The sequence below is a fragment of the Leptosomus discolor genome, chromosome 2, assembly GCF_034619465.1.
Source record: "Leptosomus discolor isolate bLepDis1 chromosome 2, bLepDis1.hap2, whole genome shotgun sequence".
NCBI lineage: Eukaryota > Metazoa > Chordata > Aves > Leptosomiformes > Leptosomidae > Leptosomus > Leptosomus discolor.
This window is the reverse complement of record NC_141392.1, coordinates 11,423,611-11,448,508: the sequence shown is the minus strand read 5'-3', so window position 1 is coordinate 11,448,508 and position 24,898 is coordinate 11,423,611. Positions and strand designations below refer to the sequence as shown.

The window sequence follows — 24,898 nt, the reverse complement described above, 5'->3', positions numbered from 1 at the left end:
CCAACTCCCGCCACCAACCGACCCGCCAAACGCGCCTCGGCATCTCATTGGGCAGCAGGCGCCCGCTACGCCGCTCCCTCTTCCTCTGATTGGGTGGCGCAGAGGGGCAGGGCCTCTAGGCCACACCCACTCCCCCGCCCATTCACCGGGATGCCGCCGCCGTGAGTGGCCGCGGCCGGCTTAACGGCTGGCGCGCGCAAGCGCCTCGGCGTCGCGCCTGCGCACAAGTGGCGCGGCCATTGCGTGGCCGCCCCCGGGCTAAGGTGGCGGGAGGGTAGTGCGCATGCGTGGCGGCAGGGCCGGGCGGTGTGGAGGGCGGCGGTGCGGGGCTCGGTATGGCTGGCAGCGCCAAGTCCTTCCTGGCCGATGCGGGCTACGGGGAGCAGGAGCTGGATGCCAACTCCGCCCTCATGGAGCTGGACAAAGGTGAGGCCGGGCGGGCTCGGGCTTGTCGCCGGCCTGGGGCTGCCTGCCCCGTGGGGCCGCCGTTCGGGCCATTGGCGCCCGCTCTCTGCCAGCGGCCGCGCTCTGGGGGGCGGTGCTGTCCCGTTCCTTTGCTCCCCAGCGGCTGGGAGGTTTGTGTTGTGCTGCTTTGCCGCCGGTGGGGGGATGGAGGAAGGACCCGGTTTTGAAGGAGCATCGGTGTCTGTGGTAATTGTTGTTGTCCCGCTTAGGCCTCAGGTCTGGCAAACTCGGGGAGCAGTGCGAAGCCGTCGTTCGTTTTCCCAGGCTTTTCCAGAAATATCCTTTCCCTATTCTAATTAATTCAGCTTTCCTAAAGCTAGCTGATGTTTTCAGAGTCGGGTAAGTAGCATCAGTCTGTTTCTATCCATTCAAATCTCTGCTATGTAGTAATGCACTGTATCTTGGAGCCTGGGTGGTCGTGGGGTTTTTCTGCTTGCCTGGTAATACCACAGTGGTACCTACTCTATTGAGGACAAGTTGTGCTTGATTGAAGCTTGCTTTCCCCACCTCTAGTGGGCTTGAGTGGCTGTGGGTGACCAATGACAGTTCCTTTCCATCTGTCCTGATCTGAGGATTCACTTGCCGACTGGGTTAAGTTCACTGGTGTAAATTCTGCTCTATTGGCACGTTCAAATCTGTAATTAATAAATAGATGAGTGATCATGTGTGCAGATTCCTTCTCTAAGGAATGTTAATAACAAAGCCCAGAGTGTAGCTTTTCCAAGTGCTTGATGTCTATATGATGCACGTGATGGAATTGGTACGACTTTGTAATAGCTTACAAAGTTATCTGTTGCCATTGGCTCTGGGAAGGAAAAGAGGTTCACTCACCCCTGGCAATGTCAATTAGACTTTTCTGTCTTAGTCCTGGACATGCTTTTCTAGCAGAATTAGATTCCTAAGTGTGCACAAAATGAGCATCTGCTTACACTCCTTGCTGGTGTCAACAGGTTAATTTCCTTGGAATTGGGCCTAAATTTGACACTGCTTGTGCTATAAAATAAAACAATACTGTGTTAATAGTCTCTTTTTGACTACATTAGTCTACTTAAATATCATGTTTATAAAGCATAGACCTGTACTGGTTTTGATTTATTTTTGGAAGGTGGGGGTTTTTTAAGTAATTTCATGTTTAAAGGGTTTGAATTTTTATTATAAAACAGCCTGATAAGGAAATGTGTGTGTCTTCTGATAGAAACAACTTCCTGAGGCTGTGTGTGCTGAAAGTTACTCAGCAGAGTGAGAAGCACTTAGAGAAGATCCTGAATGTGGATGAGTTTGTCAAAAGAGTTTTCTCGGTGATTCATAGCAATGATCCAGTTGCTCGGGCTATTACACTTCGGTATGTATTACACAAATGAACCTGCCTTACTTCGGATCTCTAGCTAACGATTAGTATGCTGGTCTGGAATAAAAAAATCTGCAGCTACTGTGAATGAAATGTGGGAGGTGCCTTATATGTTGCTTATAGAGTTAAAAGTAAAGACGTCTGTCTTTAAAGGGGGTGAAGATGAGGATCAGTGACCAGAAGAAGGTTATTAACCGTTTGTGATGGTGAGAATTTTGTGGGTCGCTCCAGGCAAAACAGGATTTGCAACAGCGTTGAAATTTTGTGTACTCAAGACAAATGAACCTGTTGTAGGCATAACCCAGACAGTAGCTATATGCACTACATCATATGTTGCCTACGTTGTATTTAGACCAGTACCAAAAGGAAAGTACTTCCTTGTGTGTCAAAATGATTTTTTGTTAACTCATAACCAAAACTTACTTGTGTGAACCGTGCTATGCTTGCACCTGTTTTTCATTTATCGTTGTCCTAGGAGTTTACTGCTTGTTGGTCTCTGATCAATAACTTCTAAGGAAGTGCCATTGTATTATTGGTTGCTTTGGACTTCCTGGGACTCAAATGAGGAAAAAAAAAAAATTAAATAAAATTAAGCTGTTTTTAATGTCACTGTCCTGCTGCTCTGGTGTCTGTGGCTCTAACACTATCCAACATGATCATCTTGACTGCATCTTCCAACTCCTGAGCAAGCGAATTCAAATTCTTTCTCTTTTCTTCTATCCATCTAGAACTGTTACTGATTTCACTGTTGAAATACGGAAGACATTAACAGGGGTTTCTTTGCTTAGCTCATATGTCTATTTCTTTCTTCTTTTGATATTTTGTTTGAGATTATGCTTTCATGCTCTGGTGTCTCAGAAGACTGTAAATACAGTATATCTACATGTTTTATTGTAGTTCCACTTCATTATTCTAACATAAGATTGCAGTTGTTGACTTATATTGAGGGCTATTTTTACAGACTTCTACAAGTCCCAGGAATCTGCCCAGTTTCAAAAAATACTTAAATTACTAATCAATTCACAGGATGCATCAAGTGAAATGTTAAAATGGCTGTTGGTTCAGCAGTTTCGGATGAAAATCTTCAGATGATTTGTTTTTGTCTTAAGTAGTGTCAGTAAGAAGGAACATGCTGAAAGATCTGCTAAGACAAAACTTTATGTCTGGAGAATTTTATTGGTAGATAACTGTGTGTAAACATTTGCATAGAACTCTTGCTAAAATTACCATCAATGCAAATCCTGCATTCATTCTTCTTTTAGTTGGGTTATGCTAAATATATCTGGAAAGTATCTTTGAAATGTTCTTACCGAGGTATAGATTGATTTGCTCCTTTTTTAGCAGTTACTGCACTATTCCCAGTAATAATCTTATCTCACATCAGCGAAAGATCTTAGAAACAAAAGATGAAGGTCGGATACTTGTTTGCTTGATCATGGTAACACTCTAGAAACTTTGCTTTCTTAGCATGTGGTTAGAATTTATGACTGTTCAGACATTTGTCACTTGCTTCTGCAAGCTTAATTGGAACAGGGATAGAAAGGGGGGGAAACTGTTCTCTAAATGCTTCTTTTATCCCCCTAGACTCCCATATTTCTGAATTTATATCCCACAACGTGTACTTCATGTGTGTCTGAAAATAGCCACTTTTAGCATTGTCTTTTATATTGATAGCAGAACTTGATCATAAAAGCATCTTAAAAATACTTGTTCCCATTGCCGTAGTGCACTCTTAATTTTATAAGAATTCTTGGTAAGTTTCTCAGTGTTCCCATTTCAAAATAAAAGGTATCAAAATGTAACTAATTTTTTGTTAAAGCAATGACATAATCCACATGACAAAATTTGTTACCTTTTAATTATATGCCTACTTCTAGCATTAGTTTTTTTCTGTAATAGACATGAAAGAGCACATATTTATACAAAAATAGTCCTTTTGCATTTCTGTTTGGTTTTGTCTTGCATGTCTTCATGATCATCATTCTTCCTGAGTTTTGCTGTGGTTTATTTCTGTAGGATGTTGGGCAGCATGGCATCTATTATTCCAGAAAGGAAGAATGCACATCACAGTATTCGTCAGAGTTTGGATTCCCATGATAACGTGGAAGTTGAAGCTGCTATATTTGCTGCTGCAAACTTTTCTGCACAGTCAAAGTAAGATGTAATTTTTTTTCATTTTTTTCTATTACAGAGAATGGAAACTCCATTGACACCGGCATTCACAGTTTTAATGTTTCCTTCTGTAGTGTGAACAGTGTCACTTCTAGCAAAACAAACATATTTTGTACAATAACAGTATTGTAAAGAAATCGGAATACAAGTTTAACATTTTTTTCTAAAATAATGATGGAAAACTCCTAAGTATGGGAATGCAAAGTGGAATAGCATCTTTAATCAAGTGTTATTTTACAGAAATTGTATTAGGGAACCAAATGTAGTGCTGCTTGTCACTTTGACGCGTTTTTGAAAGCTTCCATGTTATCATTTGACCATGCCCATGTGCAAGGGTTCTAAAATGACTTGGGTCTTGGCAAGCACTCTTTGAAAGTTTTTGTTGTTAAAGCACAATGTTTGGCAGTTCAGTTGATTTTTATTTTTAATTATTTATTCCTTTATTTTTCATTTTACCTGATACTTTGTCTTTTCTCTACAGGGATTTTGCTGCTGGAATATGTAATAAAATCAGTGAGATGATTCAAGGTACATATGTATATTGAAAGATACAAGGGAAAAGCTCTAATTTCTCTGAGAATTCTTTATTATCCATATGTAAATATCAGGTATCAGAATGCTGTTGCCGTTATCCTCAAATTATTCCAGTTTTTAAATTAAATTAGCTAACCAATAATCTAATGTCTGGCTCTTGTGTCCTCTTAAAATCTAAGTTCTCAAAACACCTGTTTGATTAAAAAAAAATAAAAGCTCACCTGTAATACGGTGAATAAACTTAAGACTACCATGGGTTGCTTCAGATGAGTTAATATGTGTGTTACCTCTAGTGAAGCAAGGAGCAGCCTTCTCAAAGGGCCGTGAACGTGCTTGTTAGCACTGTCGTTATGCTGCTAGCTAGTAGGTGATTTGTTTGAAGGTAGTGCAGGTGTCTGCACGATCTGCGTTCGGCAGTGGTGATGATGCAGACACACCGTGTGCCTCTGTACTGCCAAAAGGCAGTACAAAGGACTAACACTACCTATGTTCCTGTTCCTTGTTGCAGGTTTGGCCACACCTGTGGACTTGAAATTGAAGTTGATCCCTATTCTACAGCACATGCATCATGATGCTGGCCTGGCCTCCAGCTCCCGGCAGCTGCTTCAGCAGCTGGTCACATCATATCCCTCTACCAAGATGGTCATTGTTACTCTGCACACCTTTACTCTGCTTGCTGCATCATCTTTGGTTGACATTCCTAAACAGGTAATTCTTCCTGATTCATTCCTTCAGATTAAAGTACAAAGTACATTTAAAAACTCAGATTCCAGCTGATGCCAAAAATAAATTGTGGTGGGTATGCTAGGATGGTTGTTCCTATGTGCTATAGAGAAAGAATACCCTGAAAACTGCTGCTGCTTTCCTGTTTTTTGCCCCCCTCTGGTCCCATTTCCAGATAACCCCATCAAACACAGGGACCCTTCTTTACAGGTCATAACCTGTCTTTCTTTAAATCAGCTGGGATTGAAATCAGCTAGGACCAGTCAGCATTTAGGAACACTAACACCCTGGGTTTTTCTGAAAACACTTCATCTTAGCTGTAGAATCAAGGCTTCGCTCTTCACTGCTGTATATTCTTTTGGGTTGTGGGTGTGCCTTCTGCCTTCCTCGCATGCAAGAAATGAGTATTTCCATAGCATAGAGTGCACTTAAAAATTTATTTCTTGAAGAACTCTGAGGAATTTGAATCTTTTGCTATAATTTAGGACTATAAACCAAGTTGTGGGAAAGCAGTGATGGAAAAATTCAATGCTTCTATGTTCTGATAATGTGCTTTGTGGATGTGACTTATGTAGCAGGTCTGAACACACTGACATTTGGGATTCATCTAACTAGTCCTTGTAAAGCAGTCACGAAAATCTATTTGCTTTCTTTCAATCCTGTACAGCTATGGAAGGCTGATGTCTGTTACTGTTAGACTAATAGCATTGATCTGTCTGAAACTTCTTAGGTATGGCTGGTTTCTGTATTTCAGAGGATGCTTTTGATAGTATTGAGTCTAAGCCAACTGAAACATTATTAGAACACTTTTTTTTTTTTTAATGGCAGTAAGCATGGTGATTTAGGCTGTATTTCTGCAATACAACAGCCAATGCTGCTTAAAAGTGATGTAGCCAGGGTGGGGATGGAGACCAAACCCATGGCCACTCTGTTCGTGCTTTTTCAAGGGCTGGCTGTTCCATCTCTGTAAAATTGCAGGAAATGAACACAACAAAGGACATGCAGTTAAGTGTCAATTTGAGATAAATGCTTTGGAGGGCATGGGTAGGGGTTCTTTTTTGGTTGGGTTTTTGGGGTTGATTTTGGCAACTACTGAGACATGCAAGGTATGTCTGTGCTTCTATCTGTTAACTGCAGGTCATGTAGATGGCTGAATTAGCATCAAATGCACAGAACACTTGCTAGTAGCATAATCGTGACAGTATAAGGTGTTTACTGAGCTTCTTGGCGGTGTTTTATGGTATTTCTGTGAGTGCTGAAACAGGTCTTAGGGCTTCTCAGGTGTGCAGGGTAATGTAGAGAAAGGTGCGTGAGCAAGGGGAGCAGGATGGTAGAAACTGGCTGTCAGACTGAGGTTGCCATGGCATCACAGCCTAAGTAGGGGGCTTTTCCATCTGGCAAGCAATTGGACAGATAAGGCAAGTTAGTTTTGGCTGAGTATGCTCAAAATTTCTTCATGAGTCTTTTGAAAAGACTTCCTCCTAGTAGCGTCTCTTTCTTAAATGGTGAATTTATTTTGTTGCAGATCCAGCTTTTGTTGCAGTACTTGAAAAATGACCCCAGGAAGGCCGTGAAGAGGCTTGCAATCCAGGATTTAAAATTGTTGGCCAACAAGACACCACATACATGGAGCAGAGAAAATATTCAGGTTTATATGTTCTTAAGCTAAAGTTTATTTTGAAACTTTGCAATTAGTTGTAGAATTCATTTCAAAACAATCTGGGAGGTAAAGGAAGGAAGAACATACATCTCCGTATCCTTAAGTTAGGTTACTGTGCCAAGCATTAATGAACAGTTCATAGAATCGTAGAGTATCTTGAGTTGGATAAGTTGACCCATAAGGATAGAAGTTAAAGTATTATGACTGAGGGAAGGCACGTGTCATGTAGTAGGCATTTTTGCAGTAAGGAAATAACTGTGCCATCTGACGAACTCATCTAAGATAATAGACACAAGAGCTGAATGTTTACATTAATCTTACGATGCTGAGTACGTATTAATGCTCTCATGTAACACAGTCTCTATGGGATTTGTCAAAGCCTGTCATCCAGTAAGGTCTACTTGAAATGACAAATGTAATTTTGACTTCATTTCTTAGGATTAATGGCTCATTTTCAGTAGTATCCTTGTGACTCTTGTTGTATGAATGAGACCCTGCAAGGTGCTTATAGTGCATCTGTGTTATTTGGGAAACAGTTGTTAACATTTTAGATAGTGTTGCTGCCTTCTTTCAATCGCAGTTGCATATGAACATTTTTTTTTCTCCCTGTCTTTCTTTTTTTTGTGGTAGAAGTGACTGTAGAAAATAACTTTAGATTAGATTAATGGGAAATATTTAAAGAGCTTAATTGCTCAGGCTTATAGATCTACTTTACTGGGTCTTTTTTTCTTTGTTTTTGCTACTTTTGCTATATGCTGTTAGAGCATAAGGCAGTTGGAAGGAAAAACTATTTTTGGTTTGTGGATTTTTGTTAATAATCGTGTGAGAAATAAAACATGTTTTGCTTTGTTTCTGATTCTTATAGAAGATGATTTGGAGTGTACAGAGGTTTCTGTTTTAGTGAACTGCTTTATTATTCGTAATGGTTTAATACCAGAAATTTATTTTCTTTTAGGAAATTTAAGGAATTGCTTAATGGTTTATGGATTCTTTGCAGTCAAAATGCTACCCTATACCGTTATGCCTGGATGGTAGTTGTCTCAATATAAGTGAGAGACATTGATAACATGGCCTTTGTCATTATGTAGTGTCTTAAAGTAGATGTCCTGATGGTTGAAATGCATAGGAAAATGCTCCATTGATGTCAGAACTAAACCAGTGACTGGGTTAGGAAAGAAAAAATGAAGCTTGTTACTGCTTGCTGAATGGCATGTGGAAGTGAGTTTTTCTGACTTTTGAAATATAAAGTCAACATTGAGTTTTCTTTTCTGTGTGTTTAAATTATAGAGTCACAGAGTGGTTTGGATTGGAAGGGACCTCAAATATCATCTAGTTCCAACCCCCCTGCCATGGCAGGGACACCTTCCACTAGACCAGGTTGCTCAAAGCCCCATCCAACCTGGCCTTGAACACTGCTGGGGATGGAGCATCCACAACTTCCTTAGACAACCTGTTCCAGTGTCTCACCACCTTCAGGGTGAAGAGCTTCTTCCTTGTATCTAGACTTTGTAATGACTTGGTAGTGTTTATACAACAGGGGTTGGAACAGACCCTCCTTTTCTCACGGCAAAACCTGCTTCTTGTGCCTTTCTACCAACAAGCGCTTCAGCAGTGTTAATTCAGCATTTTGGGTCTGTCTATGTAGGGCGGATAGGAGGCTTGGTCTTTGAGTTGTGGAGTCTTCACTGATTTCTAGGCATTAGCTTTAGAAGCTGTTGCTGTTGATGCTTAGAGCAGCCCACCTGCTTACTGACTGCGAAGGTACCCAGCAGTCTGCGGTCCATCCTGCTAATTTTTCTGTGCTCCTGGCATTCTTCATAGTTACTGTTTCGAATATGCTGTGTGAGTGGTGATCTAATAGCACTGGAGTAAAACACATAGTGTCTGGGGAGACATCAAGACCCATTTTCAACCCTAATCATTGTATCATGTTCTGTCTGCTGATGCTGTACTAAGTGGATTAGCAAAATACTGCATTGGTACAAATTACGAATTTATTTAGAATTTAACCCTTACACCATACAATGTATGCGAATAGGAACACTATTTGGGGTTTTATTTGTTCTGTGGAACTAATTCTGTGGTGTTGTTTTTCTTTATTCAGTTACTGGATGTTATCATTCAGCTTCGGCACTCTGAGGCAGAATATACTTACATTTTCCATTTGAGTCCTGTATAGCTTTCTCTCACGTCGACTAAAAAAGCCTCCAAAACCAGCAAATGACTAAATTGTGAACAATGTTGGCATAATGAATCTGAGAACAATATGAATTTTAGGAGTTACTCTAATCTAGATGTGATAAGGCCTGAGGAGGTCTGGCAAAAGGCACAAAAGTGTGACAGGAGCTCTACTATAAAGAGTTAAAAACCAAAATACTCTTGAAGATGTTTATCAAGAAACTTGAACTGTAGTCTGTTGGACACCAGAACTGTTAAAGGAAATAACACTTAAACTTTGATCTTCAGAGATGTATACTTAGATAAAACCCTGCAGATTGTTATAAGGCAAAATAATCAGTATACCTCTAAGACTAGAGAATTGGCCTAAAATCTTTTGCAAGATTTGATCAATGAGGCCTGATAATATTTTTGCCACTGATATTTAAGTAATAAATGACTTGCAGTTGGTGTTTCCTAGCATATGAGACCCACTGTCACTTTTCTGCAAACCAGGTCCTCATTGTGCTAAAACAGATGCTTCACGACACAACTTCTAACTTTGGATTTCAGTGTAGTATTTTATGTGGAAAAATCTTGACTCTCAGAACTCTTCACAGGCCAGTGCTACTAAACGTTTGATAGAGATAGCTCATGGGACTTCCTTCCCTCTGTATCTTTTCTCCTGCTGATCTTTAGGCACTCTGTGAATCTGCTCTTCACACTCCTTATGACAGCTTGAAACTGGGCATGCTATCTGTTCTTTCCACATTATCGGGGACCATTGCCATTAAACAGTACTTCAGCAGTGTTCCAGGTAAGAAAACTAGATTAGATTATTATCTTTGGCATTTCCAGTGGGTTGGCTGTCTACTGATAAGCAGTTTCATCTAAACACTTTGTAGCATGTTCTTAAACTATTTTTGGACTTCAGAGCACTAGCTGGGAATCAGACTGTGTTCATGATATATAAACTTAAAATGGAGTATTGTGTCTGGATTTCATGGGTAATACACTATATGAAAGGGTTTTTTTTCCCTTTGGGTCTTCAACTTTTCTTCATAAAATGAAGAAATGTAATGCCTCTCAAGTGGCTGACCTGCATTCTACTTAAGGTGGTTTGAAACCATGGATTGGCATAGTTTTTGAGTAGCATGGAGACTTGCTGGTGCAAGAGTGGGCTGCCATGTGGGAATGACCTGCTTCAGTAGCAGGTGAACCTTTTTGCCTTGTGACTATATTCTGGAGAAACAGAGCAGACATTTTAGTGATCCAAAGTATCTTGTTCTTAAAATGGTGATCATACTATTTTCTTTCTGCTTCTTGAAATCTAGGCTGCCCTAATGAGTGTTACGAGCCCAGCTACATGGGCTACATGTAGAAATGGAGAAAAATAGTACGTTCTCTTAAGACATGCCAGCATGGACTGAATATGCTCACCAGCTTTTTTTAATCAGACATAATACTTCTTCAGGCATTATTTCTCAGAGTCCTTGAAACATCACCCTCTAGACCCAAATTTCTTTCTCATGTACGTCTAACTTGCATAGTGTTCAGGAATGGAGGGAGACCCTCTGTGTGTGGAGAGAGAGAAAGATAAGTTTTCATCCTGTCATGGTTTAACCTCAGCCAGCAACTAAACACCACACAGCAGCTCACTTGCTCCTTCTCACTCACAGTGGGATGGGGAGGAGAATTGGGAAAAAAAAAAGTAAAACTCGTGGGTTGAGATAAGAACAGTTTAATAACTAAAATAAAATATAATAAGTATAATAATAATTGTAATGAAAAGGAATATAATAAAAAGAGAGGGAGAAGTAAAACCCAAGAAAAGGACAAGTGATGCACAATGCAGTTGCTTACCACCCACTGACCGATGCCTGAGCAGCAGTCTACCCCCATGGCCAACTCTCTCCAGTTTGTATACTGAGCATGACGTCCCAGCATATGGAATAACCCTTTGGCTAGTTCAGGTCAGCTGTCTCTGCTATCCTCCCTCCCAGCTTCTTGTGCTTCTGCACACTAGCAAAACATGGGAAGTTGAAAAGTCCTTGATTTCCTAGCAGCAACTAAAAACATCAGCATATTATCAACATTCTTCTCATACCGAATCCAAAACACGGCGCTATTCTAGCTACTAAGGAAGAAAATGAGCTCTATTCCAGCTGAAACTAGGACACATCCTGTCCTTTAAACATGTGAAAAAAAAAATTAATCCTAAGTCAATTTAGTTGGTTTTGGGGTTTTTTTGTGGGTTTGTGGTTTTTTGTTTTGGTGGGGTTTTTTTTTTTTTTTAGAAATGTACTTGAAAAGACCTGTTAGTGTAATTATGGACTGTGCTGGTTTATGGTCCTGTTTGCCTTGTTTTGGTGGTGTTGTTTTTTTTTTTTTTTTAGGAACAGCAGCTGCAACTGCGAGATCATTTGATTTAGTAAAACTCGCCCAGGAATGCTGTTACCATAATAACCGTGGCATTGCAGCTCATGGTGTGAGAATTCTGACTAATATATCGGCCTCTTGTCAGGAAAAAGGTAAATGAAAGCAAGGGCAATGAAATGTGTCTGTTTAGTCAGGCTTATGCACTTAACATGTATTAACTGGTCTTGTCTGTAAACCTCTCTGATCCTTCATGCTTGCTAGGGAGAACAGGGACTATAATCTAGTAGAAAATATTCTGTATGATTTTATGAATGATTGGGAAGATTCCATCTTTGTCTAAGTTAGAGAAAATTACTGGGCGCAGCAGAACTTGTGCTAAATAAATGCTTTTTTTACCTTTGCTGTAAGACTAGTGAATTGTCAGCCTTTGAAAACTCTTTGCACAAAGTCTGTTGCAAAAGAATAACAGGGCATTTAGAAGTCTTAGTCCATGGATTTATGCATGCTCTACAGATGTCACGGTTGGTGTGACTGCTGAAAAGTTACCTGAGACCTAGAATGGCAGAATTGTTTCTAATCAAAATAAGGTAAGGCAGACGTGTTAGGCAGATACTTATCCATCATGACTGCAACACCAGCGCAAGCATTACACCAGTTATGGTCAGAAAATGTAACAGGGAACTAACTCTGTTTGTTTTTCTTTTCTTAGATCTTCTGCCTTTGGAGCAAGATGCAGTTTTTGGCTTAGAAGCTCTTCTTGTTCTTTGTAGTCAAGATGATAGTCCAGGAGCTCAGGCAACCTTAAAGGTGACATTATTATTGTCTTCCCCTAGCACAGCTGTAAGTTACAGTAATAGCTTGTATAACAAAAAGGCTAGTGTGCACCAGATCCTTTCTGGTGGAGGCATAACATACTGGAAGGAAATTAAGATTTTTTTTTTTTTTTTTTTCCCTATGTTTTGCCCATAATCAGAGTTCAGAGTGGTAGAGGAGCTCAGCACAACTATAATGCAACTCCTCTCACCTTTAGAGTAAGTTGATTGTAGGGGAAAAAAAATGCATTCCTCTTAGAACAACTGTAATAAAACATGAACTTGAACATGGGATGGAGATGTCTGTGGAGGACAAATTGAATCTTGGAGAGAGCCTGCATTTTGGAGATGGGGTGCAATGTACATGATTACAACACTTTTATAAACTATTATTTTTATTTTCCCAATTCAAAAGCTGCTACCAGTAACTTTATCTAATTATTTACCTGTAAAGGCTGGTGGTATGAGAAAGAAGATTATAATTTCTTGAATTTGTGAGATGTTTTTGTGCTGTGAACTCAGGGACAAAGGCTTGGGCTCTTAGAAAAGTCTCATCTTTTGTAGAGTACATGGTTCTGAAAATACCAGATCTTCTGTATTTCCGCAATCATACTTGCAGATAAGTGTGGCTGGCTTTTTTATTTTTAAGTAGACATTGTGTTTATTGTACGTGTTGGTTGTGTGAATTGCAGATCACGTTAACTTGTATGGTGAAGCTGGTCAAGTGCCGTCCTCACCTGAGCCAGTCAGTAGTTGAATCCCTGCTGACGCAGCTGCACAGCGCCCAGGACGCTGCCAGGATTCTGATGTGCCACTGTTTAGCAGCGATTGCCATGCAGCTGCCTGTCTTAGCAGATGGGATGCTAGGAGACCTAATGGATCTGTATAAACTAATTGGACAATCTGCCACAGATAAAAAACAAGAACTCTTGGTAAGACCACATTCTGGTGACTAGCTCTTGGTGGGTAAAGTCTGTATAAACTACTGTGGATGGATTTTATTTAAAAAGGCAGCTAAGCCATTCGTTACGTCCAAGTTGATGTGCCAGTCTAGCCACTATTTTCAGTTTTGCTTTGACTATATGTCAGTGTTCAATGTCGAAATATCTCATAGATGGAGCTGAACTACACAGTGTATTCCATTAGATTTTCCAGCAGATGGCGCTGCTTAGACAAATTGAAGCTGTTGAAATTATTGAGGTATCTGTAAAAAAAGTGGTTATAGAAAAGCAAAATGGCAGTTAGTTCACTTGGAACATTCAAAATATCAGTTAAAAGCCACAGTAAAGATTCTTTAAATGAAAGTGACTTTCATCTGCAAGAAATACTTGGATTGCCATAACTACTTAAAAGATGTATACTGAGAAATGTTCCTCAGTGAAAATGTATGTGTAATCTTCTGTGTAGTTTTGAGTCCAAAAACAAGTACATGATTTCTGGTAGTTTAGGAAACAGAATTGTGTTGGGTTTGGTTGGTTTTTTCCTCTTGTATTGTTTAGTTCCTGAAATACAACCTTCTTCCTCACCCCTTCACTCTTCATTAGGTTTCTCTTGCCACAGTGATATTTGTTTCCAGTCAGAAAGCTTTATCTTCAGAAATCAAAACTGTTATCAAACAGCAGCTCGAGAATGCTTCCAATGGATGGACAGCCTACAGGATAGCCAGGCAGGCTTCCAGGATGGTAAGTGAAGATACCTGGAGGAAAATAGTTTGGTGTGGTTGGAAGGATGTTAGTGATGTCTTCGAACTGGAAAAAGAAAGTAAGGAAAATGGTAGGACTTGGGAGGAGGAAATGAATGGGGGGGTGGGGGCAAAAAATTTTTTTTCTTTCTCCTCTTAATTCCCTGGAATGCTGATTCAGATATATGCCATTTAGGGCAGTCATCCCATCAGGATGGTTTTTCACTTGTCTTTTTGAAGTGTTTGAGAAAAAAAGTAATGACCTGATACTTCCTTGTGCGTGTGCCTAATCTGCATTGTCTAGCTGTTCTTTAGAAGGTGATATAAGCCCTCCTGGTGTGTTCCTCTTTCTTCAATGTGAAGAAAGGAGGAAGAAGATGATACTATTTCCCTTTTACCTTCAGTAAAGTCACAGCTGGGGCTAGAATTGCATAGAAAGCCTTATATGAGATGCTGGGGTAAAAGTAAATTTCAGTATTTGTTTCTCATCTTGTCGAATTATCTTGTGTAAATAAGTACTATGCTTTATACAGGCTGATATTTCCATAAAATAAACATTTGTTCTTTTATTTATTGTTAGGATCCTCATGATCAAATGATTGGAAGACATTTCACTGTATTGTTAAAGTAAATGTAGTTCTGGAGATGCTACTGTTCTGTTATTTGTATTTTTTTCCTAGAAACCCACAGCTTCCTTTAATGTCCCTTCTTAGAAACATTCGTGTCATTACAGGGCAACCATGACATGGCCAGAGAACTGTATCAAAGCCTGCTGACTCAAGTGGCTTCAGAACACTTCTACTTCTGGCTGAACAGCTTGAAGGAGTTTTCCCATGCAGAGCAGTGTCTGACAGGTTTGCAGGAGGACAACTACAGCTCAGCGCTTTCTTGCATTGCTGAAGCTTTAAAATCCTATCACAAAGGAATAGCGTCACTGACGGTGAGCACAGATCTTCTACTTCAGTGATGATGTTCCTGTATACTGCTGCAGGTCTGTCTGGTTTCTGTTCTTAAGCCTCTGAAAAGTTTAAAGATATCTGACATCTGCCAGACTCTCTCTTTGAGAGGACTGCAGGGAAGAGCCAGTTGTAACACAGTGCATCTTCAGAGAGAAGATCATGTAGCTCAGCTAAGTATGATTAGCTAGATTTCTCTTTTTTTCTTCTTTTCTTCTTCCCTCCCCCTCACTTCTTGCCTTGATTAAATTGTATGATATGTGACAGACCTTTTTTAAAGTTACAGTAACTAAAATTTTCCACTCCTTGCCTTGGCTGAATAAACACTATTGTAATAATCAAGCCTGAAAATTTGTCTAAATGGGCTGCCATCTTCTCGGGATATGGAGAAGGATTTAATTGTCTTCCTCCCTCCTGCTGAGTTCATATTGCCTTGTATTTGACAATGCGATCCTATGGAACCCTAACAGCAAGACAACACCATTTTAGTAGGAGGAAGGAGGACAATTCAGTCTCATCAAATCAGCAGAATTCAGATGGTACCTGCTTTTATGAACATGCTTTCTGCTTCTCTGAAGTGATGAAATTAGCAGGAAGCTCTGTGTGTGTGATATCTGTGAATGTAAACAAAAAAAGCATTAATGAATATGGACCTTCAGTTCTTACTGTGAAGTTGCTTCTTAACAAAAGACAATCCAGCTTCATACAATACTTTAATTTTTTTAGTTTCTGTGAATAAATCTTTGCATACAATTTTCTGTATGTCTTTTGAATAAAGCTGCTTTTCTTTTTCTTTTTTTTTTTTTCCCCCAGTTACTTGAACTGTCAGTGTCATGACAATTCAGATATTATTGTTTAATAAAATTCAGGTATTACTGTTTATTAATAAACTGTCCCTGAATAAGCATGAAGGTGTTTACACCTTTGTCCTCTGAGAGAAAGCTCTGTCATTCCTGAAGTATTTGTCTTTAACATAATTGCCTGAGTGAATAAAGCTTTTAATTCAAGATTTCTCGTAACATCTAGAAGGCATTGAGGGGGGACCTCATCTAATTAGATGTTAATATTTAATACAGGCAGGAAAATAACTTGCTTAAATAGGTCATTCTGTGATTCAGTAATTTGATTAGCCTTTCCCTAGAGTTTAGGTTGTTTTTTTTTTTCTGTTGAAGGATTCCTGTCCTCATCTCCTTTGCTGACTTCACTGCCTGCATGTTGCCCATAGTGCTTTTCTGGGTGCAATACCTTCCTTGAGGGTTGCTGTGGTCCAGAGGAGTAAATACAGTTTTCAGAGGGCTAGAGAAGAGGAAGCGGTCTTACTGCTGGCTGATGCTGACTTGTTACATGGCTTTGGACAAATTCCTAACTGTGCTTGAGTGTATCGGCTGTAACAGGAGCCACTCACTGCTTGCACCTGCAGAACTCAGCCTCTCAAAAGGGAGCAAAGTGCCATAAAGGGCATGTGATAGTCTTACTGCTTAAGACTATTGCACTCTTCCCTCTGATTTCAGCTTAACTGTTGCTGCTGTTTCAGTGTAGAACATGACTCAGCGCTGTTGGTACCACAGACCATTAGTGCGTATGATTAACCCTGTGTAGCTGTCCACTTTGTAGCTGGAAGACTACAGTAAATACGTTGCAGATGTTCAGTCGGCCCAGTTTAGCAATGCTGAAATATTCAGACAGCATCTGATTTTGTCAGAAAATTTCTCAATTCCTTCTTGATATACATACAACTGTCTGTCTTGCATTGCTGTATGCAAAATGCTCTTTCATGTGAGTTAGTCCTATCCATTACTTCACGGATGGGGGGGTGGGGGAAGGCAGGGACTTACAGCTTATCGGCTATAGTCCTCATCGGTCCTGCTCTGTACTTGCTTGTGTAGTTAGCAAAGGTTTTGAATAGGACCTGCTCTTTCTGGCACAGAACATACATCTTGTTGGAAGCATTGTGCTTATTTTTCACTGTTGGTAATCTACAGAACTTGAACAAAGCACTAATATAACCATTGGTTAAGTACCACTAACTCCAAATATGTTGATAACAAGTGGTGGTGTTTGAAGAACTTGTCTGAGACACAGAACGCTTTCTAAAAAAAAAAAAACCCACATTTTCAAGAAAGAATTGTAACTCATTTATTGCCCATGGCTATATGGGCAGCAGATAAGGTAAATTGCAGTATTAATGAGACAGGCTTGTATTTCCATTTACAAGAACAGAGTCTAATTTGTGCTACTAAAAATGTCTGGATTTTCTGATATAAATATATGGTACTTCACTCTCTATAAAAATATGTAGTCTCTGTAGAGGAATTAGTGCAGCGAGATCTCTTCCACAGAGATTTTTCTGAAACCACCCTTGCAGAATAAACTGAACAATTTCCATTCAAAAGGGACTTCTTTTAATACCCTTGGAGAAAGAAAATCAAAGTGGTAGATAAGAGGGGCTCAAGTGGTGAAATAGTCTTATTTCTTTGGTTGAAATCTAGCTCGGTAGTTTCAAGTGGTTGCAATTGGCTGATGTTTCCTCACTTTAGTCAATAGTGTGCCAGTTCTCAGATGATGTGATGTTTTGTGAGAAACTAGTTTGCTGCTTTCCTGCTGGCAAAGAAATAGGTCTTAGGTTTTGGGATGGGTTGTAACTTCATGGTTCCAGAAGTGATGTTTTCTGTTGAGGAATAAGAAGCGCTGGCAAGGACATGCACAAGTTTAATGTACTTCCATTCTCAGAGTAAGAGAAGGTCTCAGTGCTTTGTTTTGCAGATGGCCCCCCTTAAAGAAAAAAATGTACTCTTCTCAAAATGCAACAGCATAAGAAAAATAAGTAGTGGATTTTTGGCTTAACTAGTATCAACTGTTGCGTGCTGCAACTTACTCCCTCCTCAGTGACCTAAGCTGTCACAGATGCTTCTACAGCTCAGATAAAAACTCTTAGGGAGCAAAGTTTCACAGGACCATGTTTTCTAAATAATAGCAGCATGTCTACTCTCCTGGAGTTCTGTTATTTACTGTTCTTTGGTGTCGCTGAACTGTGGCTCTGCCTTCATCAAGTGCAGGGTTCAGTGCCTTTGTAATGTTGCTGTCCATGTCACAGTTCCAAGAAAATAAAAGGTTATCACCCCTTCCTCTTGCTGCAGGTAACTTTAGCCAATTCTTTCTCTTTTGGCTGATGCAGAGAATCACTTTTCCTGTCCTTTGTGTTTCTGTTTGCCTTCCAGTTCAGTGTGCTCTCCCTTATGGTAAGGACTGTCTAGACTAAGGTAATTTGAAGCTTAATGGCTTGGCCTTGGAAAAAGAGGAAATAGATGCCCTAATAGTGTTGTAACAGCTTAAGTCACACTTGTTACAAGGGTGATATGCTTGAAATACAGCTTAGTAATTATCTAACTTTGTGTTGTTTATATTCAGCGTGATTTAAATTGTGCAAATTTGTTAAATGTAGTTTTAAAAAAGCGGTTTTCAGAATTCAACTGAAGGGTTCGGTTGTCCGATGAGACAGTTCAGTGACATTGCAAAGTTATTTTATCATGTTTGCTTTTGACCTACTTTGCCAACATTCCTGTTACTGTGTTTCAGGCTGCTAGTACGCCACTTAATCCTCTGAGCTTTCAGTGTGGATTTGTGAAACTCAGGATTGACCTTCTGCAAGCTTTTTCTCAACTTATTTGTACTTGCAACAGCCTAAAAACAAGTCCACCACCAGCTATTGCCACAACGATTGCTATGACGTCAGGAAATGATCTCCAAAGGTGTGGACGCATCTCTAACCAGGCATGTGTTCTTGTTCCACGCTTGTGCAGTTACATTTATGACTCTGGTATGAGTTTTGCTTTTCAGCGAACATATCTGATGAAAGAAATGAATGGTGGTAGCGAAGAGATTTGCTAAATAATGGGCCTTGGCTTTCACCTGTAGCTATAAAAATGTCTGCCTGTAGCTATAAAAAAAGCAGGCCATATTTTGAAGTCAAGCATGTATGTGTGTTTTTTCATACATTCATGTGCACAGGTTCCAAGGATATGCATGTAGTAAGCCACTCAGTATGCTCAAACTTACAGCAAGACCTTTCACACCTTGTTTTGAAACACCTCAGATACTGTGGTTATGCTAAGGAAGAATGTGTAGCTTAGGATCGTACTGCAGCTCCTTTTGGTGAGTGTTGGCAAGTGACTTGATACTGTAGAGAAGCCCACAACAGGCTGCTTCGAAAATCCATATAGCCTGCAAGAAGGAATCTGTGGGTATTCTTTGAAAAACAAAGCGGTTTGATTTACCCATAGGGGATGGGGGAGGTTGTTGTTGGGTGGGGGTTTTTTTGTTGTTTTGTTTTATTTTTAACCCAAGGAGGGTATTTTGGTGTTATGTTACAAGAAAAATATCTGTTTAATGCGTGGATGACCATAGTCTGTCACTTTGGTGATTTTTATATGTGTGAAGAAGCAAGAACTTTGTATATTTTGCCAGAGTATGTTGTCTTATTCCTTTGGTGTTGTACATTAGAGTAGTGGTTTTCTGGGGTTTTGTTTCTTTGGTTTTGCTTCAATTTTTTTTTTTTTTGACTAGTAATATTGTCCCTGTAGATGAAACACTCAATGGAAGAATTCCGAAACCTGGCTACACGATATGGAGATCTGTATCAGTCATCTTTTGACGCAGACTCAGCAACTCTAAGGAATGTAGAACTGTATCCTTTTAAAATCTTAGAATTTGTCCACTTTCCTTGTCATGTGGACAGCATGAAGCTTAACAATGCTCTCTTCTATGAAGACTGGCACAAAGTCGTTTTGAAGGAGTTTGTAACATAAAAATTAGGTACCAATTGCTTAAAACCTATTTGGAAATAAACATTGCCATCCTATTGTTTGGAATTACTTTATGAATGAGTTATGACACAAAAATTGCAACAGCATAAAGCTTGGGATTTTCATAGTTCTTGCTCTAGGTCTACTAAAGGAGTAATGACTGTAGGATTACTTCATAAAAGCTAGAGAAATAAGAAAAAATGCCAGTAAATGTACTGCATTTCTTGGTTTAGGTGCAAACTTTCCAAGTCTTTTAACTTCTTAGTGTTAATATCAGACAACAGCAGAGCTGCCTGTTGATTTCACATGCAATAGAAGCTCTGATTTTGGATCCAGAATCTGCAAGGTAGGTTCAATAGTGAACTTGCTACTCCTTTGCTGTTTATTTCTAAATCCTTGGGGCTTGAAGCCTAGGAATTCAAAGAATGTTCAGAAAGTTTCTCAAGTAGACCCTTCTGATTCTACTCTGGGCAGGCCTGAGGACCTGTACCTGGCAGGCTAGGGACAGCATTTTATACTGACTTTGGTTTTGAGAGCTCTATACTGGACTTGTCTTAGATATAGACCTGTGCTAAAATAAAAAAACAACTTTTAATCTCTTTAGCCGGCTATTTTGATTTCTGTCATTCCGTGTTAGCTCCCATACCTAGTTTACACTTGTAAGTGCGTATTAGTTTCCTTCAGAGTCCTGAAAATGTATGCGTTAAATTAGTTTAAACTTCTAATACAAATCCATCACCTCTGGCTCTCTTTTAACAGTGAACTTATACCCTCTAGAAAATCACATTGAAGTACCTGTGAATTGAATCACTCTTTAAAACTCCCAGGCTGAGATTAAGGGGAAGATAATGTGGATAAACATCTTCTTAAATATGTGATTTTATAACTGGAAATAAAAGTGAACATCCTAAGTGACTGTCCTACTCATTATCTTCTAAGCAATGCTTAATTCGTGTATTAATCATACTTGTAAAAAGCATGAAGCTGTGGACTTCAAAACGTTAGGTGTCTAGGAGATTCAGTTCTGTTCAGTTTTACTCATGACATAAACTTACAGATTTAGTTGTAACTCTGACTAGCATTCTTGCTATTCCTTGAGTTGTTATAATGTTTTGAAAACATTATGAACACTGCAGGCTTAAATAAAAGCTAGGGGAATCAAGCATGCTGAGTTTGTTAGACCTGTAACTACTTCGAGTGAGAGGGTGGGGACAGAAAATTGAGGATAAGCTGTAGTGAAGAAACGGTTTAACTGTAAAGGGCAAGTCTTACAGTGGAAAAATAATAAATAAACAGAATAAACAATTTGAAGGACGTAGTTATTTCGTAATGGATTTCAACTTGTAGTGGAGGATGGTCTTGTTGGACCTGTTTGGGAGTGAGCCTTCCAGTTTATGATGAGGAAAGTATGTTGGACATGATAAAAAGTTTTGTTTCTTAGTTTCCAGGAATACAGCTCAAATGGAACAGCCCATGTTGAGAGTGAATATGAAAGAAGAATGATGTCTGTATTTAATCATGTACTGGAAGAAGTGGAATCCCTCAACAGGAAGTATGCTCCTGTGTCTTACTTGGCAAGTAACAATTTTAAATGTATATTCTGTAGACAAAGGCTCCCAAAAACACAGCAGCTCCATGTATCGATGGGGGTCAAGAGACTGAAGAGCAGATTCGGTTAACTAATGTAACCTCTTAGTGGCACAGATGGTCTCTACGGAGACTCACTACTTCAAAAATACTTCACAGAAGGTTTTGCTAAGACATCTGTAACCTTACTGATCTCATTAAAAATAATGTTATAAAACTTCCGGTACTAAGAATATAGCGGATGCTGATAACCTACTTAGAAGCGGAGTCAGGTCTGTCAGATCTCTTGCCACACTGGCATTCAAATACTGAAGCTCATTCTCTTTGTTCATGCTGCTGTCAGGAAGGAATTCCTCCCCTACCACGCACAGTGCTGGAGGGTCCAGCACTAGCCTAGCCTAGCTTCTGTCGCGGAGCGGTTGGCAGTTAATGCTGTGTTTTGTGAGTGTAGCGTTTCTCTTATCAATGCAGGTCATCAGGGAACACAATGTAAAGTGTGCCGAACGCAAACAGTGAGCTGATAACGTTAGTCCTTTACAGGGCTAGTATGGTTTAGTCTTTTACTGTTAGTGAACATCATAAAGCTGAAGTGTATGTTGATGGGAACAAGGTAGTTCATTTGTCATGGCTGGCGTCTGTTTGCCTTGTTTCTACATTCGTCAGTCCTTACCAATTCCAAATAGAATAGAAGAATGAGTTGTGTCAGCCTTAGCAAAGGTAAACCCTGTAAGCTTAGTTGTCGCTGGCTCCCTACCAGTGCAGCTCAGCGACTTCAGTAGCACTGCCTTTGCTCCTCTGAGCCACAAGGACTGTATAGTGCGGTGGGGAAAGGAAGAGTAGACAAGAATTAAAAATTATTGCACTGCATTAAGTCGGGGTAGATGCCAGTCTTGTTTGCTTGGAGGGGAATCGCTGTTTATTTGAGAGTTTGTGTGTGAGAGTTTTGTGTGCGAGCGTTTCAGGCAGATCCTGCTCTGCTGGCTCTAACCCTAGGACTGAAATGATTTGGGTTTTTCTTAGCCTTCTTGTTGTTTGCAGACAGAATACCTTCTTCATAAAGGGCAGAACATAAACAGAGAGGCTGAACGTAGTCACTGTCGTCATAGTGGCTGTTATCCTGTGACTGTATCAATATGTTTCTGGGCTTCTGGTAGAAATTATTGCCGTTTCAGTACCTCAAGTGCATGTCTCTTTTCCTGTGCTATGAATATTTTATTTTCTTTCTCAATTGTTTTGGCTCTGTTTCTTACAGCATACAGCTTGTCTGTGCAATGCTGTCATTGCATTGCTGAAGGTACCCCTTTCATTTCAAAGGTACTTTTTTCAAAAGCTGCAGTCTACAAGTATTAAGGTAAGTACTGCTCAAATGTGGCCTAAAATTTCTCTTTATAGTCTTTACTTCATGAGAAAAGCCTTACTGAAGGCGCACTTCAGCACTCTTAGTGGAGATACTTAACTGCAAATTGGGTCTGGGTTTGTTAGGAATAATGTGTATAATATGTACACATGATTATTAAGAACCACTAGGCTGTGACTTAGGCAAGTAAGATTCAGTTCTTTGATTGCAAAGCTTTAAAGATAAAATGTAACTGGAATTTTTGTTGATTCTGAGTCTGCTAAAGCTAAATAATGTTCTAGTCCTGGAAAGGCAACTTTTATAAATTTGTATTGTTTTTCCTTTTCCTTTAAAAAGCAATGTTTACTATCTTGGAAGAAAATTGTAGTATTTATCAGCTGACTGAGTAAGAGTGGCCATATGTGACCTTTAGTGGTTGTTTTTTTATCAAGCTCCTTTTTCTGGGAAATGTGAAAGCCTTAAGATTTTTAATATTGACTCTTACTGCATTTTACTACTTTGTTTGGCTTAATATACTTACTTGTGGCTATTTTGTAGAAGATTTTTCCACTTCTTTTGAAGTGCAATTAATGAAACTGATATAAAGACCACATCTGGTATTGCTGATGATGCTTACTAATTATTATAGTAATGAGTCTCAGTTATAAGTCCCGTGTTTTCACTTGTGTTTTTGTTTTTCTGTAAGAAGGTGTTCTGTTTCATCCTTGTTTGGTTTACTGGAGGCATCAAATTACATCTTGAACTGTTTTCTTGTGTTCCAGCTTGCTCTATCCCCATCTCCAAGGAACCCAGCAGAACCTATTGCAGTACAGAACAACCAGCAATTGGCCCTAAAGGTGGAAGGAGTGGTTCAGCATGGATCTAAACCAGGCCTTTTCCGTAAAATCCAGTCTGTCTGTCTAAATGTCTCTTCAGTGCTGCAGAGCAAATCTGGACAAGACTATAAGGTATGGGTGGAATAGAGCCAGGAAGAGTCTTAAGCTTTCTTACTACATTTTCCTGCTCTCTTGTTTGGCTCTGGGTAGCAGAATTTTCAGGTTCAAATGAATGAGGGGTTCTGTAATACTCTTGCTCTTGACAGTTGACATTCAAGCACCGGCCAGAGCCAAGCATAGCACATGTAAGGGATCTGGTATTTTTAAGACTGCTGTATGCTGGTACCTTTTTAGTAACAGCTTTTCTTCCAAACAAAAGAGGCTTTGTGATGTTCAGAACGAGTCATTAGGAATCTACTTGAGATCAGGGAAATTCAACCTAGATAAATATCATATGAAACTCCACAGGGGAAAAAAGACAGGAGTAGATTATTCTCTACCACATAGTCTCTAGAACTTCTTTATCATTTTTAAGGGTTTTTTGTTGTTTGTGGAAATCAGGAGGACAGGCTGTCCAAATTAAATAGCACCTGAGGAGATACCTATTAAATTCAAGTCAAGAGTTTTATCAAAGATTGCATGTCTGAAGTTCAGGTTCTACTATGTGAAAGGCCTGTTTTGATGGATTCAGGGGTTGTTTTTTTGTTTGGTTTTATGGTTTGGTTCTTTTTTGAAGGGGAAAAGAAAAAAATAAGTCAGTTGCTTCTAAAGGAACAGGACTAGTAGGTGTGTAATGTTTGTCTGACTCGTATTACTGGAAAACTGGAACACTAGAACCTCGGGGAGAAAACGGCTTGTCAGCTACCTTGCTTCTGTGAATAGTTACAAAAATAACTCATTCATCAATGAAAAAAGCACGTCAAGCTGGCTCATATATGCATGTGCATTAGTTTAGGAGAAGTGAGGTCAAAGATTTTTCTCTCCTTCAAAAGGAGAGCAGAAAACTTATTTTAACAGGTTTATATAAAATGGCATTTTAACCTTCCATGTGTTCTCAGATTCCTATTGACAACATGACCAATGAAATGGAGCAGAGGGTGGAACCACACAACGACTACTTCAGCACTCAGTTTCTGTTAAACTTTGTGATACTTGGCACCCACAACATCACAGTAGAGTCCTCTGTAATAGATTCAAATGGTATTGTCTGGAAAACCGGGCCTAAGACAACTATTTTTGTTAAATCTCTTGAGGATCCATACTCTCAGCAGGTTCGTCTTCAGCAACAGCAAGGACAGCCACCATCACAGCAGCAACAGCAAAGAACAGCATACTCACGGTTTTGATTCCCAGAAGTGACTCTGTCCTGATCAGTGGTATTACAGTTTTTCTTGGACACATATTTTGAAAGACCTACAATTTTTACCTTCTCCTAGAAAGTCTCAGATGT

General features: G+C 39.6%; 1 protein-coding gene across 4 annotated transcripts; it reads left to right on the top strand.

Moving 5' to 3' along the window:
* Window positions 1–335: 335 nt before the first annotated feature.
* INTS7 (integrator complex subunit 7) lies at window positions 336–24,898 on the top strand. 4 transcript variants are annotated; one of them, XM_086460611.1, is made up of 20 exons: window positions 336–426; window positions 675–804; window positions 1,661–1,807; window positions 3,830–3,967; window positions 4,467–4,513; window positions 5,028–5,227; window positions 6,768–6,890; window positions 9,759–9,876; window positions 11,456–11,590; window positions 12,148–12,245; window positions 12,943–13,182; window positions 13,795–13,932; window positions 14,665–14,871; window positions 18,464–18,658; window positions 19,468–19,571; window positions 19,967–20,035; window positions 21,131–21,221; window positions 22,529–22,627; window positions 23,395–23,580; window positions 24,507–24,898. In XM_086460611.1, exons 1-20 carry the CDS (start codon window positions 336–338, stop codon window positions 24,792–24,794), a joined length of 2,844 nt encoding a protein of 947 aa, XP_086316737.1. In that variant the 3' UTR covers window positions 24,795–24,898. The 4 variants fall into 4 exon arrangements, with proteins under 4 accessions (XP_086316737.1, XP_086316738.1, XP_086316736.1 ...); XM_086460612.1 differs by having other exon boundaries at window positions 21,131–21,245; window positions 22,571–22,627; XM_086460610.1 differs by having other exon boundaries at window positions 21,131–21,263.